The sequence below is a fragment of the Strix aluco genome, chromosome 33 (assembly GCF_031877795.1).
Source record: "Strix aluco isolate bStrAlu1 chromosome 33, bStrAlu1.hap1, whole genome shotgun sequence".
NCBI lineage: Eukaryota > Metazoa > Chordata > Aves > Strigiformes > Strigidae > Strix > Strix aluco.
Window position 1 is genome coordinate 2940812 of NC_133963.1, and position 15616 is coordinate 2956427.

Here is a 15616-nt window from a genome sequence, read left to right on the forward strand (position 1 = left end):
GAACTTTGATGGGTGCAGGTGGATCGTTTTGCTCCGCCGAAGGATTTTGCCCGTGTTCAGGGATGCTGCCCTGAGCTTCCCTCCACGCTGAGAGGGGATTTTTTTTTTTTTTTTTTTTTGCCGAGGGACCACTTGTTCGATTGTAAAGTTGCCGTCACGAGCGACAAAAATCTTCCTCCTGACGACGTTATTAACGCTTCCCGTTTGGAAATCAACCCCGTGTTTTGCAGGCGCTGTTGATAGCAACATCCTTCCAGGGAAGAAACACGTCCTGTCCCATGGGTTAGTCGAATTATCGCTTACGGTGGCTTTCTGCCAAGCGGTTTGTTGTTTGGTTTTTTTTTTTTTTTTAGGCATGGCAGACTCTGCTTGGTTTGTTTCGGCGCTCTGGGACCGAAAAAAAAAAAAAAAAAATAGTTGAGCACAAGGGTGCGTCATGTGGCTTAATGTTGTTTTTTATTTTTTGTAAGCGCTGCTTTTTATTTTTTTTTTTTTGTAAAGCATTTGTAAGCATCTCCTTTTCCTCCCGATAGAACAGCCCAGAGTCCTGATCAGCTTCCACCACCGTACCCGGTCAACGGCTCCTGGCGAGGCCCCGGCGTTACCGGCGGAGAGCGACGGCGGACGCCAGCGCCGCGCTTTTATAGCGTAACGCACCAAAATAAACCCCCGCGAGGTCCCACCCAGGTACCAACAGAACATATATCCAATTCAAATCCAGCCAATCCAGGGGTATAAACAAAGCCCCAAGCCCGGCCTCTCGCAGATTAATTACTCGCACTGGTCAATCACATTTAACCCGCCTAATCAGGGCGCGGGCGAAGCGCCTGGCCCTGCCTCCCCTTGCCTGCACCTCGCCAATCGCCAGCCGAGCCTCTTCGCCGGCTCAACCAGTTTGTAACTGGGATGTCGAGGACCCTGGGCTGGGCCCGGCGCTGGGCTGCCCGGGCGCGCCGGCGGGGAGGCCGGGCCAGCGCTGCGCAGGGCTTTATCCCGACAAAAATCCAGCCTAAAACCGGCAAATACGGGTTTTTTTTCCCATCTCGCCTTAACGCGGGGGGGTTTTTTTTCCCATCTTGCCTTGAGCAGGAAGCAGGTTTTAAGCGTCCTGTCAATCCTGACGCTTGTTAAATCCAGTTTTCCCCTTTGTAGGGGAATATAGACAAAACGTTCTTCGCAGCGTTTTAAAAAAGTGTTAAATCCAAGCGCCCCTCTGCTCCAAAAACGCAGGATCGGGCCCGTGGTGAGTCACCAGCAGACCCGCTCCTCCCTTTCTGGTTTTATTCCACATCTTTTCAATTTTTCACCCAGGATTCACCCGGAGAAATGTATTTTACGAAGGCGTGATGCTGAATCTAAAACAAATTTTATGGGAGAAAAGTTGTTAACTGGTGACTTAAATCTCCTTTTGCCCCATCCACAATATTTTGGGTGTCCTGTGTGTGTGCTCGTTGGCCAGGTGACACAGTCCCGGGTGTATTAAAAGTAATTGCAAGCGTTTTATTGGTTTATTTATCTATAAAAGCGCTTGGGCAACTGTAATTAAAAAAAACCTGGGGCTTCAGACCTGCCCGTGGGTCTCTGCCAGCCCATTTTGTGGGGGCTTTCTCGTGGCTTTGCCGTATCGACGCCCGGTTTTTGGCAGAGCGGCCCTCTAAAAACACTCAAAAAAATTAAAAAAAGGGGGTGCGTGCCGGCCAGGGGGATTTCTGGAGCTTTGATCTGATTATGAGCGCTACCTTTGGCTGGATTAAATCAGTAAAATCGTGTTTAATCACCTTTTTTTTTTTTTTTTTTTTTTCCCCAGCAGGGCCCGATCCTGCTGCTAATAAACCTTGGTGGTGTATGAGGGGGACAGGTCCTTTTCCCCCCCCCCCCCAAAGCCACGGGGGCAGCCCCCCTGGGGGTGAGGTAACCCCAGTTTGGGAGGGTTTTAACACAGCCTGCCAGCCCCAGGACACCCCTGTAGCCCCCAGATTTTTCTCCTTTTCGTACAAAAACGGGTGCTTGGGAGCAGGGAGGATTTATGGGGATGGGGGGGGGGTGTCCCAAAACCCGTGAGGACCCCCCCCAACCTGAGAGGAGCCCCAGAAGGCTGGGAGGGCCCCCACAGACCCAGGGGGACCCCCCCCAAACCTGGGAGGTCTTGGCAGGCCTTGAGGGTGCCCCCCCACAAACCCGGGAGGCCCCAGCAGGCTGTGAGGGCCCCCCCAAACCCGGGAGGCCTTGAGGGGCCCCCCCCAAACCCGGGAGGCCCCACCAGGCTGTGAGGGGCCCTCCCAAACCCGGGAGGCCTTGACAGGCCTTGAGGGGCCCCCCAGACCCGTAGGCCCCCCCCCACCTCCAGGAGGCCCCGGCAGGCCGTGAGGCCCCCCCCCCCCCCAAAGCCGGGAGGCCCCGGCAGGCCGGGCTTTACTGGGCCCGCTCCTAGCTAAGCCAGGCCCAGGGCGCAGCCCGGCTCTTTGGGCGTGGCGGCGGCGGGCGGGCGGCTGTTGGGGGGGGGGGAGGGGGCGTGTCGTATGCAAATGCGTCGCGCGGGGGGGCTGGGGGGCGGCGGGGTGTGCGTTTATTTTGTCCCGCACCCCCGGGGTGCCCCCGGCGCTGCCGGTCCCGGCGCTGCCCGGCGGCGGCTCGGCGGGGCGGCGGCCGGCGATCAGGCAGCGCGTTGAACCTCTATGTGTCGGTGCCTGGCGGGGTCCTGGCTCCGGAGCCCGTGCGGGGATGTCTGGGAGACCCCGCGCCGACTGCTGCTCAAACATCACGGTGAGTTTCTCACAATGCAGCGATTTCGCTTTAAATCGCTTTAACGCCGCTACCTGCGGCGGGGGGCGGGGGGGGGAGCTGCCCCCTCCCGGGGCACCGGCCCCGCCGCCTCTTATCCGCCCCCCCCCACCACCACCCCACCCCTTCCTTCCCCGCCGCCCCCCCCCCCCCCCCCCCCCCCCTTCTTCTCCCTCCTCCCCGACAGGCTCCCGGTGCGGCGGTTGCGGGTCACGTCTCCGGAACACAATGTACCTCCCCAAAAAAGGGGACGGTGCCCTCGGCCTCCCCCCCGCTCCGACACCCCCACACCCCCCCAACCCCGGCTGAAAAGAGGGGGCGCTGCCGGCGCCTCCCCCCCCCCCCCCTCCTTTCCCCTCCCTCCCTCCGCCGGTCCCTCCGGGAAGCGCCCTGCGCGTCCCCGTCCCCCCCCAACCCCGGGCGAGGCGGAGAAGCGGGGGGGGGGAAACGGGTGCGGAGCTGCTGCCGGCCTGGCTGTCCGCTCCTCCTCCTCTTCCTCCTCCCGCTCCCGGGGATGCCCTCGGATGGCTCCGGGAGCGCCGGCACGGAGGGGGAGCGGAAAGCTTGGCCGCGGGGTTAAACCCCCCCCTTACCCCCCCCCCCGCCTCAATCCTCGCCGTGCCCGGTCTCGCCCCCCCCGGGGGCTCCCACCGGCGGCTCGTCCTCCCCAAAGCCGCGCTCCGGCCTGCCGCTGCGCCCCGCATCTCATCCCACCCCCCGCCAACCCCGGGAGGGGACTATTTTAGGGGGAAAAAACGCCGTGCGGGGGGATGTTCTGCTGAAAAAAGTAACTACGTGGCTGTTGGGGTCAGTTGGGGGCCGGAACGGCGCTTTGCGGCCCCCCCCGAGTCCTTCCCCTCGGGGCGTTAAAAATACGTTCGCGGAATAAACGACAGTTCGTGGCTCTTCAAAATTCTCTTCTAGTTTTCATTCGTCTGCCGCTCGCAGCTTCATTTTGAAATGGATTTACCGGTCGCGAAGTGGTTTTGGCTTTGCCTTTTTTGCGGGAACGATGCCGGGCTTGTGGCCCTGGTTTTGGTTTCTGTGGGCTCCGTCGTTTCCTTGCGGCTTTTTTGAGGTGATTTTTCCCTCCTTTCAGTTTTCGGCAATTCCCTGGATCCCGCCCTCGCTCCTGGTGCCTCTCCCGGGGTGCCTGGTTGTGCTGTTCCCCCTCAGAACTTTAGTGGTTTGAGCTGGTGAAAGGGTTTGTTTGACCCAAAGGGAAACTGAGGCAGGAGGCCGGGGGGGTGGGGGGGCACCTTTGGGGTTTGTCTTTGCCCCCCACTGGTGCGAGGAGGGGGCCGGGCTTGGGGGGGGGCCGTGCTGGGGGTCCCCTCATCCGGTGAGCGGTTGCCCAAATGGTGTCATTTTTGTGCTGTTGCCTCGTCCCCCCGGGTTTGTGGTGACGCTGTTTGCGTTCGATTTTAACTTTTTTTGGCTTTTTTAACTCATTGTGCTGACATCATCATCATTATTATTATTATTACTGTTCTTAGACTGAGAGAAGGTGATAGGGCACCTGTCCCCTGGTTGTTCCCCCCCACCGCTCCTCCTTTGGCTTCAGAGTCGCAGACAGGTGAACGATTCCCCCCCCCCCAAAAACGCGGGGGCAGCCCCTGGCGCGCGCTGACGCACCCCTGGATTTTTACAAATCGCCTCCTCGGCGCTCGCAGCCCCCCCGGCAGGCGCTGAGCTCCCGCAGCGGTCGCCCCGTCTCTCCGTCCTCGGTTCCTTCCCCAATTTTTTTCGTGGGTGGGGAGGGCCCGAGCTCCTGCCTTTTCCTAAAGCTTCTTCCGCGGCTCCGGTGCGGGCCGGGGGGGCTGGAGTTCGCCGCCGCTTCTCTGGGTCGCGGGCGGCTGGGACAGAGGGACGCTGAAGCGCAGACAGACGGACGCTAAAGCTCGCTGGCCCCGGCGGTTGGGTTGGATCCGAGCGGTTGTAGCGTCCCCTCGCCGAAAGCCAAACCTCTTCCTTAGTTCAGAGCGTTCAGGGGGGAAATTTGAAGCGATGTGCTTGGCCGGTCTCTCCCTGTCCCTGCGCACGCGGCCTGGCCGGGATCCGCTGAGTAGGGGGCTGGAAGTGAAATCCCGCATAGTATCCTCTGAGTAAGAGCATGGAGGCTGGAAGTAAAATCCCACGTAGTATCCCCTGAATAAGAGCACGGCGGTTGGAAATAAACTCTCCCGGAGGTGTTTCCGTTTTTTTTACGGAGCTGGAGCGTTTCCCTCAAACGCCGTTTGCACCGATTCCCACTTTTCCCAACACCATTTGGGTGTCGGGGGAGAAACCCAGCGGCCTGGAACACGCCTGATCGCTCTTCTCCTCTTTCCCTCCACCACCCCGCTTGGCCCAGGCCACACCTGACCAAAAACCAGAGCGGAAACCGCGTCCGTCGCGTGCGAAAAAAAAAAAATCCACTTTGCGCCAGAAAAAGTTTGGGTGATAAATAAAAAGTTCTGCTGTCCCTGCGAGGTGCCGCCTTCTCCCCGCGATGCCTCGGCTTTCCCGGGAATCCCTGTGAAAAGGACTCGCTTCTGCGGGGAAACTCTACTTAATACTTAAATCGTGTCCTTAAATAATTTTTTTTTTTTTGAGTGGAATATGGGGGGGAGCGGCGATTTTTTACGCGGCGCTTTTGCGGGGGCTTTACGCTGGTTGTAACGTGTTTCCCGGTGCGTGGCCGAGGCTGGACTTTGAGATTAACATTCCCTTATTCCTCTGCTCTTCCTCTTTTTCCCAAGAAAAATTAAAAATTAAAAAACCTGAGGGGAACGGTTTGGGACTCGGCGTTCCTCTCTCCACTTGGTTTTTCACGACGCGAGAGACTTAACGCTAAATTTAAGTCTCTACAGGAAAGCGAAACGTTCAAAATACAGCCTCGACGGCGCCGTGTTAGTGGAGGTTTTTTTTTTCCTCAGTAGTAGCTAAATTTCATCCTGTAGTAGAGCGGAATTTTTAATTTCGGCAGCGGGCCGTTGCCACGGTGGGCGCGAGCCGCTCTCTTATCGCGCTCTGACTTTTCCCAGGTGTTTTGGTGCGGAACTTGTTGATTCCTCCGCCCTCCTTTGATTTTGACGCCGTAACCCCCTTTTTCCTGCGCTAATATCCCAACTCCCGCCTTTAAATTCCGGCCGTTGACCCGCGAGCGGCTTCGTTCTGCGTCGCCTTTTCCCTCCTGCCCTTAATTTGGGGCGGGGGGGGGGGGGGGGGGCTAAAACGTCTAATTGCGTCGCCTTCGTTACGTTCAGGACTTGATTAACAGCCCCGTAAGGCTGAAACTTGGTGCGGGCCGAGGAGATACGCCGCGGCCATCCTCGGCGGGGTTAGAAAAGGGTCTCAAAGCTGTTCGCAGAGAGGGGCCCGGCGTTTCCTGCCCGAATTCACCAGCAAAAAACCGCCGCGTGCCAAAAAACCTCTGGTGCGAGGACGTTTTCGTAAACAGGCTCCGGGCGAGGCCGCGGCTTTCAAGAATAAAAGAAGCGACTCCAGGAGCCGCCTTGAGGGGTGGTTTGTCCCAGTTTGGGCTGCAAAAAGCCCCTTTTTGAGGGCTCGAGGCCCTTCCTCGGCGCTCGCCTCTTCCAGCGTGGCTGAGGGAGGGGAAGGCGCCGCGGGGTGATGTCCACGCGCTCCGAGTCCCGCTCTTCGCCCTGCGGAAACCGCCGCCGCCGTCTAACTCAGACCCCAGTGAACCCCAAAATCATCCCTCTGGGTTTATCCCGTCGGTAAAAAAGGCGACGAGCCGCCGCTTGACGGCGCTTCGTGGCGCTTGGGCGTCGCGCGGAGCCGGGCCGCGGTTTGGGCCTCCGTTGCGGCCCCGATTTCTCTCCGCTGTTGCTATTCGAGAGCCCGGAGTATTTTGAGACCCTCCGGTGGGGCTTTAAACCCACGGTTGCGCCTTGTCTCGCTGCATCGGGGCCCTTTGATCCTCCCGGCCAGCGGTGGCTGGGCAAACGCTTGCCAAAACTTGAAAATTTCGGCGATTTGTTTGCCGGGGGCCTGGAGGTACCTTTGCTGCTCCCCGTGGGGGCGGCTCCGTCCCCCTGTTTTTTGAGCCCAGGTTCCTCTGTGTGTGTGTGTGTCCCTCACCCCCAGCTCTCTCCTCTCGCCTACTCCCTCCCCTCCAGCAGCAAATTGACCCGATTTTTGTCATTTTTAGCGCTGTCCGGCGAGAACTGAACCTCAGCCGCCAAAACAAGGCTCTGCCGGGGGTGCTGGGAGCAGCCGCTGCGGGCCGAGGGCAGAAACACTTTAGTTTACATTCAGCGCGTGGTTGAAAGTTGTTTCTGCTACCATAAGTAGTTGAAACATCCATTGTGGTTTCGGTGAAAAGGTCAAAGATCGGCGCGTGATGATGCACGCACCTGCAAAAAGCTTTATTTTTATTTTTTTGCTGCTCCTTTCGGACAAGGATTTCTGGAGAACGTAAGAAAACCAACAAGGTTTATTTTTTTTTTTTTTTTTTCCTATCAGCTGGCTCTGAAAGTGGGTGTTAACGGAGGCTTTTCAGGCAGCCCCTGCGGGTTCAGACCCGTGTCCTGCTGGGACTGGGTCTAGTTGAGTGTATTTCTCCTTTTTCTCTCATTTTTTTCTCTTTATTTCTTTCTGAAATTTGCTCGCTCTAAGGAAAAAAAAAAAACAAACCAACCAGCCCCTCACTCTCACATTAACGGGTTTGTCCGTCTGCTGTTGGCGACGCACCTCTCCTTAGCAGAAAAACAACCTTTACGATACTCCCAGCGGCAAAACCTTGAGCGATATCTCTAAGTTTGACCCAAAAACGGGGCCGGCACAACGCGCCGCAGCCGCTCGTCGGCTGGGGAGAGCGGGAACGGCCTTTCTCCTCCATCCTCTTCCTCATCCAGCCCCGGAACGTTTCCCCCCTCCTTCCCCAAAAAGCGAGCACTTTGCTTCCCATTGTATTCCTCCTCCTCCTCCTCCCGCTGCGGTCGAGGGAATGCGAGTCTGGAAATGATTTTCGAGAAGAAAAAAAAAAAAAAAACCCAACAAAAAACTCCCAAGTAAATCCTGCGCGGCGCAGGGGGAGGGGAGGGCGGGCGGCCCGCGAGGGTGCGAGTCCCCGTCGCTGCCAGGAAAACGCTTTCCTGGCCCAAAAACAGCCGCTTTGGGTCGAGGCCGCCAGCCGGGGCGGCTCCTCGACGCGACGTCGGGCGTGAAAAGGGGTCGGCGATGAGCGAGTCGCGGTGACGCGAGACAGGAGATGTTCTTTTTGGGTGGATTTCACCGCTTTTGGAGTAACGGTTAACGTTGAAACTGGACGCTGCGATGTTTTTGTTTTTAACGGCGTTCCCATCGCAAGAGATGTCCCACGCTCTTCCCGAGCCGCCCTCACCTGCAGCTGCTGCCTCTTTGTGACTCGGGGAGGGCGGTGACAGCCAAAATCACGTTTTTTCTCCCCTTTTTGCCGCTCCCCGGGTGTCTGGCGCTGTCAGATTCTCCACCCGTCGAAATGGAAGCGGGGATAAAACGCTTTGAGCTTCGGGCGTGCGGTTGCGAACCGGCTTTTTGTTGTTGATAATCGCCCGGGGAAGGACGGAAGCGCTGGTTTACCCGGCTCAAAGCGTCCACGGAAAGAGTTAAAAAATGTTTTTTTTTTTTCCACGCGTGATTTTTGTAGGTTAAAATAAAAATAAATCCCTGAAGGAAGGGGCGCGGGCTCTGGTTCTGCCGGCGCCGGCCGAAACTTCTTGGACCTTGGCGGTGTTGCTGCCACATCTCCGTCTCACCCGTGCGAAGGAGGAACGGCCGAAAGCCCTGGGAGCGTTTAAATATCGAATTTTTCACCAAAACCGCAGAGCGGGGGGGGTTGATCTAGGGGTTTGAAAGCTCGTGGTGGCGCAGGAGCAGATGGGAAGACGACGAGCGTCTCCGGAGTTTCCTACGAGAATGCTCAGTGCGAAAAAACGTAACCTCGGTCACTTGTTTACTCGAGATTCGTGGGATTGGAACTCCTGGAGTCCGGTCAAAAATGCGTAGTCGCCCCTTTTCTAGGAAAAACAGGGAGTTTCCCTGCTTTTTGTCGGTGGAACCCGGGGAAATCGAGCCCTCTGGTTTCAGGGGAAGCTGAGAACCGGAATTCCTGGTGCCAGTTTAGAAGTGCTGCCGTCTGTAAAATGGGTATAATTGTACCAGCGTATGTCACAGCATGGGGGGAATTTGGGTCTAATTCACTGCAAAACGCTGTTTCCCGGGTTTTTTGTCACGGGGAGCGACAGCTTTTGCAATTTTGTGCTAACTTCTAGATTGTCAGAAAATGATGACAGGCAAAACCAATTATAACTTGTTTATTATCCTCCTGGGTTTATATTTCTAGATAGTCAGCTGGAATATAATGTTTATAAATCAGCGCATCGGAAAACTTACAATTTAACTATCAGCTGCTGTAGCTGATAACAGAACTGCTAAAATCATCAGCGCAATTATTCAGACTAAGCATCAATTTCCAGAATGTGCAAACTGGGGTGGTTTTTTTGTTACAAAAACAGCAGAAAAACGGTACCGGGACCCACGGCCAGAGCGTGTGTGTGAATTAAGCTGCGGCGATGGGGAGGGGCTGGTTTGTGCACCCCTCTTTTCGAGCTGCTTGTTAACCGAGGAGAGGTTAGGCCGATTCATTTTAGAGGATATACACAAATTTGGGCCGTTTCTGGGAAATTTTAAATATTTTTCCCTGTTCTCTAGGTCCTGCGTGAGGCTTGATATGTTCAAACTCTCCGGCTCCGCTGCAGGAGCTGCTGCTTTTCCTTACGGGTAGGAAGTTTTACTGCAGGGAATTCCCATCTTAATGCTTTCACTCGGGGGGGGGGGGGGGGGGGGGGGGAAAAGTGTGTTTCCAGTTTTCCTTGATGGAAAAGTCGTAAGTTCTCCTTGAAAATGTGTTAAAAGGGGATGGTGACCAGTTGGTGGTGGAAAATCACCGAGGATCTGGTGAATGATTCGAAAACGTCAAATCCCACCAGCTCACGCTGCCGGCGTCGCTCTCCCTGATGAGAAAATATCTTTTAAGATATTTTTAAGAGAAAATACTCTTTTATCTATTTTGGGGGAATATTTGGAGTTTTTTTGGCGTTGCAGCCCGTCTGAGAGGGGCGTCCCGTCCCCCTTCGGGAAGCGGTCGGGGATACGCGCTTCCAACTCCCAGTAAATCCAGAAAAACGCTGCCCCCCCCTATTTCTTATCAATTTATAATCTTATTGATACAATTTATAATCTTATTGATACAATTTATAATCTTATTGAAATTTATAATCTTATTTATACTATTTATAATCTTATTTATAAGCTTTTCAGCGCTTCGGAGCGCAACGGCAGGCGCCGCTTTTCCCCGCTGATTTGTGTTCGGAACTGAAAAAGGCTCTTGGGGTGCGTCTCGGTGGGCTTTGGGGGGGCCCCCCCCACCCCCGGCGTGGGTTGTTGGGGGCGGGAAGGTGGGGCTGCGTTGAGGGGGTCAGTTGTGCATCCCAGCAGCCTGGTCTCCATGACAGCACGCTGCATCCTCGGCGCCGCTCGCAGCCAAAAGAAGCTACTCGGGCCTTTTACCAGCGAGGAGATGAACAGCGAGGGGGAAATCAGGCTTCGCCTTCGAGGGTTTTAAGGAATTCCAGAAGCCAGGAAGGATTTGGGGGGGTTGGTTTTGAAATCCGGCGGCGCTCGAGCGCCTGGATTTTGGGTTCTCACTTGAGTTGAGGCTCCTCAAGCCTCAATGTGGACCCGTTGCTGGTGACACCCCCCCCCCCCCCCATGGCATTTTGGGGGGTCTATGACCTCGCGGGGCTACGCGGGTGTCCCAGTCCTGCCGGGGTTTTACCCTTCACAGTGTGAACGTTCTGTATCCTCTGTCCTGTCCGTAGTAGGAGTTGGGAAAAGCGAGAGGTTAATAAAACACGAGCGCTCTTGAGGAGGTCCCAGCCACGCTGAGGCTAACGAGGGTTATTCCGAGGCGGGAGAAAGGGGAGGGAAGGCCAGGGCTGTGCCCAGCTGCCTCCAACACCTTTATTTTTTTTTTGCGAATAAATAACGTCAATAAACACCTCAACCTGGAGGTGTGCTCCAAGCAGGGGCTTTTGTTCCTGTCGCGCGTCAAAATGGTGTTTTATTACGTCTTGGGCGCTGTGCGGAGCCCTAATTGCCACGATTGGGCTCCGGTTTACCCCCCGTTTATTCCCGTTAAGCGACATCTCCCAAACGACTGGGGAGTTTTCGCTCCGTGAGGGTGTTTCATGCAGAACCCGACGCAGGTGACGGTCGCCTTTTAATTACGGTCGGATTGATGGAATCGACCGGATCGAGATGAACGTGGCGAAACTAAAACGCGTTGGGGTTAAATCCTTGGGAAAGCAGCAAAATGTGGGAGCGCCGATTCGGAGTTTGTTAAAAATAGCCACTTGTCGGTGGTATGTTCAGAATCTGGGCTGTTTGGCTGTTTCCTTTTTTAAGTCTCTGCGAGGGGGAAAAAAAAAAAAATAAAAAAAAAATACGGGGAACTGTTTATATTTCAAATATTTAATAGTACCGCGAAAATAAAACATCCGTGGTTTTACTTGCTGGGTTAGGGGTTGGTTTGCTTGGAAACGTGAGCACCGGGTGGATTTTGGGGAGGAATCCCTTAAACCCGCAGAAAGCAGCTGGGAGAGGCCGCGGCGTTCCTGCGGGTCCCCGGCATTGAAATGGAGATTTCCTCGATTCCCGGCGGGATTCTCGCAGACTCTGCAAATCCCTCGGAAACGATCATTTCCAGCTTGTTTCCCCGGAAGATGCTTTTCTTGTTGCCGGGTTTGCCCTCCTCACCCACTCAGCGCACTTTTTTTTTTTTTTTTTTGCATAATAGATAAATCTCCCGGGATGCCAGAAAAAGAGGAGGATACTGGCGAAATGGGGGCTGTTTCCTTTTCCATCCCCACGCGTGTGATTCCCATTGTTGCTCCACGATTTATCAGTGTGCCTTGAGCTGTCAAAAATAGGTATTTTAGGGTTTTTTTTTTTTTTTTCCCCCTTCTAGAGCATAAACTGCATGTCCTCAACCCTGGAAGAAGTCCAGAAGTTCAATTAACGGTGATTTAAAGCCAAATAGGGGTTTCCATCAGGAGGGACAGTAACCGAGCCCCTCGTAGACCCTCTCACGGCGTCAGGAGCAGCCTGCTGCTTGATTTAATTTTGGTCTCGTGATTCTGGGGTTCATCCTGTATAAACAATGAAAATATCTCCGTTTCGGTGAAGCTCCCGAGCGGGTCGTCCCTCCGAGGGGAACTTGTGGTGATTCCCGTGGAGCTTTGCCAAGGGCACGGGGATAACTTTTGGCCGTCGAGGCTGGAAATGAGCAAAAACCTCCCAAAACGACCCGTTTGGGGGATGAGAAACTTCAGCGGGCGCTCTGGGTTGAGCGCGTTGCGTCCCCGGTCGCCGTCCTCTCAGGAGGCTGGTGATAAATTCACGATCGATGCTGGGGAAAAAAACGTGCTGAGGAAAGATTTGGGACTTCCCTCGCTGCCGCCGCTGCGTGTAAACCCGCCCGCGGGTGTGGGTATCCTCTGCCGGCTCTTCCCTGATCCTTTTTCAGTTTGGTTTTCCTCGCTGAGGAAAAAAAAAAATTTGGTTTTCCACCCGTTTGGAAGCTGCGCGTAGCAGCCCCTGGTCTTCGGGGGCTTCTCGCGTGTTTTTATCAATGACCCGGGTAAGAGGAAGCCTGAGAGAACCGAAGGAATAAAAGCAAACGTTAATAAAACCGAAAAACCGAAAAGAAAACATTTAATTGGTGGTGAGGATATAAACTCTGTGCGCTGGGCGTAATTCGAGCTTATTCTGCGGTGAGAGCACAAAACGTGGAGAGAATGAAAGGGATTCTGTCTGGAAGGAAAAAAAACCGTTTGCTCAACGTGAGTAAGACTTTCTGAAGTGACTTCAGCAGCTCCTGAAAATTACATTTTGCGCACCGGCCGGATCCCCTTAAAATTATTTTTTAAGGCTTTTTGAGTCATGGATGTGCGTTTTAACGGTATTTATTTTGTCTGGAGAGCGCGGGTGGGGGACGCCGCCTGCGAGGGCCGAGCGCTGCTCAGGGACGGCCGCGCTGCGTCGGCGTCAATTCTACTTCTCCACCTGCTCTAAAACGCTGCCCGGAGTTTAAGCCCGAGCCTTGGTGATTATTTTTTTTGTGCGCTTCCTTACTGGCTCCGGGCGTCCCCCCGCGCGCCCCGCTCCTCCATTCCCCGCGTGACGTTGACCTTGTGGGACCGAACGTGGCGAGAAAACTCCAGCCTCGGCTCATTTCGTAAAGCTGGAGCAGAGACGCTCGGGCCTGTTAGGCAGGAAACTAAATTTCACCGAAACTTTTTCACATTTTACCTTGTCCGTCTTTAAGTTGTGACTTATTTCTGTTTTCTGGAGGCCGCTGCTCCCTGGGCAGAGCAGACTACGAAATAGTCTCGTGGGAGGGAGGTTTGTGCGCCCGGTGCCGGCAGGAGCAGCGATTGCGCTGGGCCTCCTGCGCCAGCCGGGCTCGTCCTAATCAATCTTAATTTCCCTTCAGAGGGAAAAGCCTGTCCGCGAGGTGCTCTGGTCATTTTTGGTTCTTTCATGAGCCGTAGATCGCAATTAGCCGCGACTTGCCCTTGCAACACCGTTTATACCTCCCTCTAAAAACCGCTCCTTGGTAGGCTGAGCCTTTTTTCACCCCCGTGCTGCGGCCTGAGCGGCTCCTGGGCTCGGAAGCCCCGTTTGCCCCGAGCCTCGTGCAGGTGATCCGTGGCGTTTCGGCGTCGAGGCCGGCGGCCGCGCTGGGCGCCTTGTCTTGGGCTGGCTCCGGCTTCCCAAAGTTATCGCAGCCGCTCCTGGGATGATACAAAATAACGTTCTAATCGTTATCTCTAATTACGAAGGGAAGCGAAATCACAGAGGAGCAACAATTGTAGCGTCTTAAATATGATAAACCAAAGAATAATTAAGAATTAGGCAGCCGGGACTCCCTGTCGCCTCCGCCTTGGGTTCTTGCCCCGTTGCCTCCCGGGGTGGGGGGGATCCCTCTGCCCCGGGCCCCCCTCGCTGGCCGGGAACGAGCCGTCAGGAAACGGTTCCTCAGGGTGAAAGTGAAACGCGGCCTTGCAGCCTCTGCTGAGGTGGGGGGAGTGACCTGCTGGGCTGGTTTTGCCACCAAACACCAAAAGTTTGGGCACATCCAAGGGGGAAATTGTGCTCCCACGATGCTGCGGGCTCTTTTCTTCCCCGTTTGCCAACAGTGGGCTGAAATCCCAAAGTCTGTTCACTTTTGGGGTGCCCATGCTCTGTGGGTCCTGCCTGGATTAATTTGGGGGGGGGGTGTGTTGCTTTTCCTGATGGGAATAATCTGGGAATTAAGGACACGGCCTCTGCTGCGGGGTCAAAAACTGGATGTCCAGGCCCAAAGAGTGGTGGGGAACGGAGTTAAATCCAGTTGGCGGCCGGTCACGAGTGGTGTCCCCCAGGGCTGGGTTTTGGGGCCACTCCTGTTTAACATCTTTATCGATGGTCTGGACGAGGGGATCGAGTGCCCCCTCAGTCAGTTTGCAGATGACACCCAGTTGGGTGGGAGTGTTGATCTCTCGAGGGTAGGGAGGCTCTGCAGAGAGACCTGGCCAGGCTGGAGCGATGGGCTGAGCCCAACGGGAGGAGTTTCACTAAGGCCAAATGCCGGGTGCTGCCCCTGGGCCACAACAACCCCCAGCAGGGCTACAGGCTGGGGGAGGAGTGGCTGGAGAGCTGCCAGTCAGAGAGGGACCTGGGGGGTGATTGATGGATAACGAGCCAGCGCTGTGCCCAGGTGGCCAAAAAGGCCAATGGCATCATCCTGGCTTGTATCAGCCCTAGCGTGGCCAGCAGGGACAGGGAAGGGATCTCACCCCTGTGCTCGGCCGCCCCTCGATGAGTGGGTTCAGTTTTGGGGGTCCTCACCCCAAAAAGGCCATTGAGGTGCTGGAATGTGGCCAGAGAAGAACGAAACTAGTGAAGGATCCAGAGAACAAGTCTTAGGAGGAGCAGCTGAGGGAACTGGGGGGGGTTAGTCTGGAGAAGAGGAGGCTGAGGGGAGACCTCCTGGCCCTCTGCAACTCCCTGAAAGGAGGGTGCAGAGAGGGGGGATGAGTCTCTTGAGCCAAGGGACCAGCGCCAGGACAAGAGGGAATGGCCTCAAGCTGCGCCAGGGCAGGGTCAGACTGGCTCTTAGGAAGGATTTCTTTGCAGAAGGGGCTGTTGGGCGTTGGAATGGGCTGCCCAGGGCAGGGGGGGAGTCCCCATCCCTGGAGGGGTTGAAGAGTCGGGTTGACCCAGCGCTGAGGGATCTGGTGGAGTTGGGAACGGTCAGGGTGAGGTTCATGGTGGGGCTGGAGGAGCTCCAAGGGCTTTTCCAACCCCGATGATTCTGTGACGGGAAACTTCCCCTCGTCTCCCCATTTTCCTGTCTTCGCTGGGACGTCGAGTTCATTTACGGCGGCGAAAGGCTTCTCCCCGCCCTTTCGCAGCGTCTTGACTGCGCGGGGTCTAAAAATAAGCCGACGTTGAGCCTTACGGTGTAATAAAACCGAGTCACGACGGCTGTTGGCACAAAGCATCCCCCGGTGTGGAGCGGGGCGAGCAGCCGCCGGAGCCGCTGCGGCGTCTGATGTTGTCGCCGGCGGTTCGGCACAGCTGTTACTGAAACGCTTAAAACAGAGCTTTTGCCAAAAATATGTTCTCCTGCGGTGCCGTAAACAAAACGTCGCTCAAGCGCGGAAGGAAAACGGGGCTGGAGAACGTCGCTGGGCGTCGGGAAGGTTCCTCGGTGCCGTGAAGAGCGGCGCGTCCTGGCTGC

At 55.7% G+C, this 15616-nt stretch overlaps 1 protein-coding gene across 3 annotated transcripts in view; it reads left to right on the forward strand.

Annotated features, from left to right (window-relative positions):
• The first annotated feature begins 2558 nt into the window (after window positions 1-2558).
• BICRA (BRD4 interacting chromatin remodeling complex associated protein) overlaps window positions 2559-15616 on the forward strand; it is a 37335-nt gene continuing 24277 nt past the window's right edge. For all 3 annotated transcript variants that reach the window (XM_074810041.1, XM_074810044.1, XM_074810043.1), the window contains exon 1: window positions 2559-2763. In XM_074810041.1, the coding sequence (XP_074666142.1) occupies window positions 2676-2763 (88 nt within the window). In that variant the 5' untranslated portion in view covers window positions 2559-2675. The remainder of the gene's footprint in view (window positions 2764-15616) is intronic.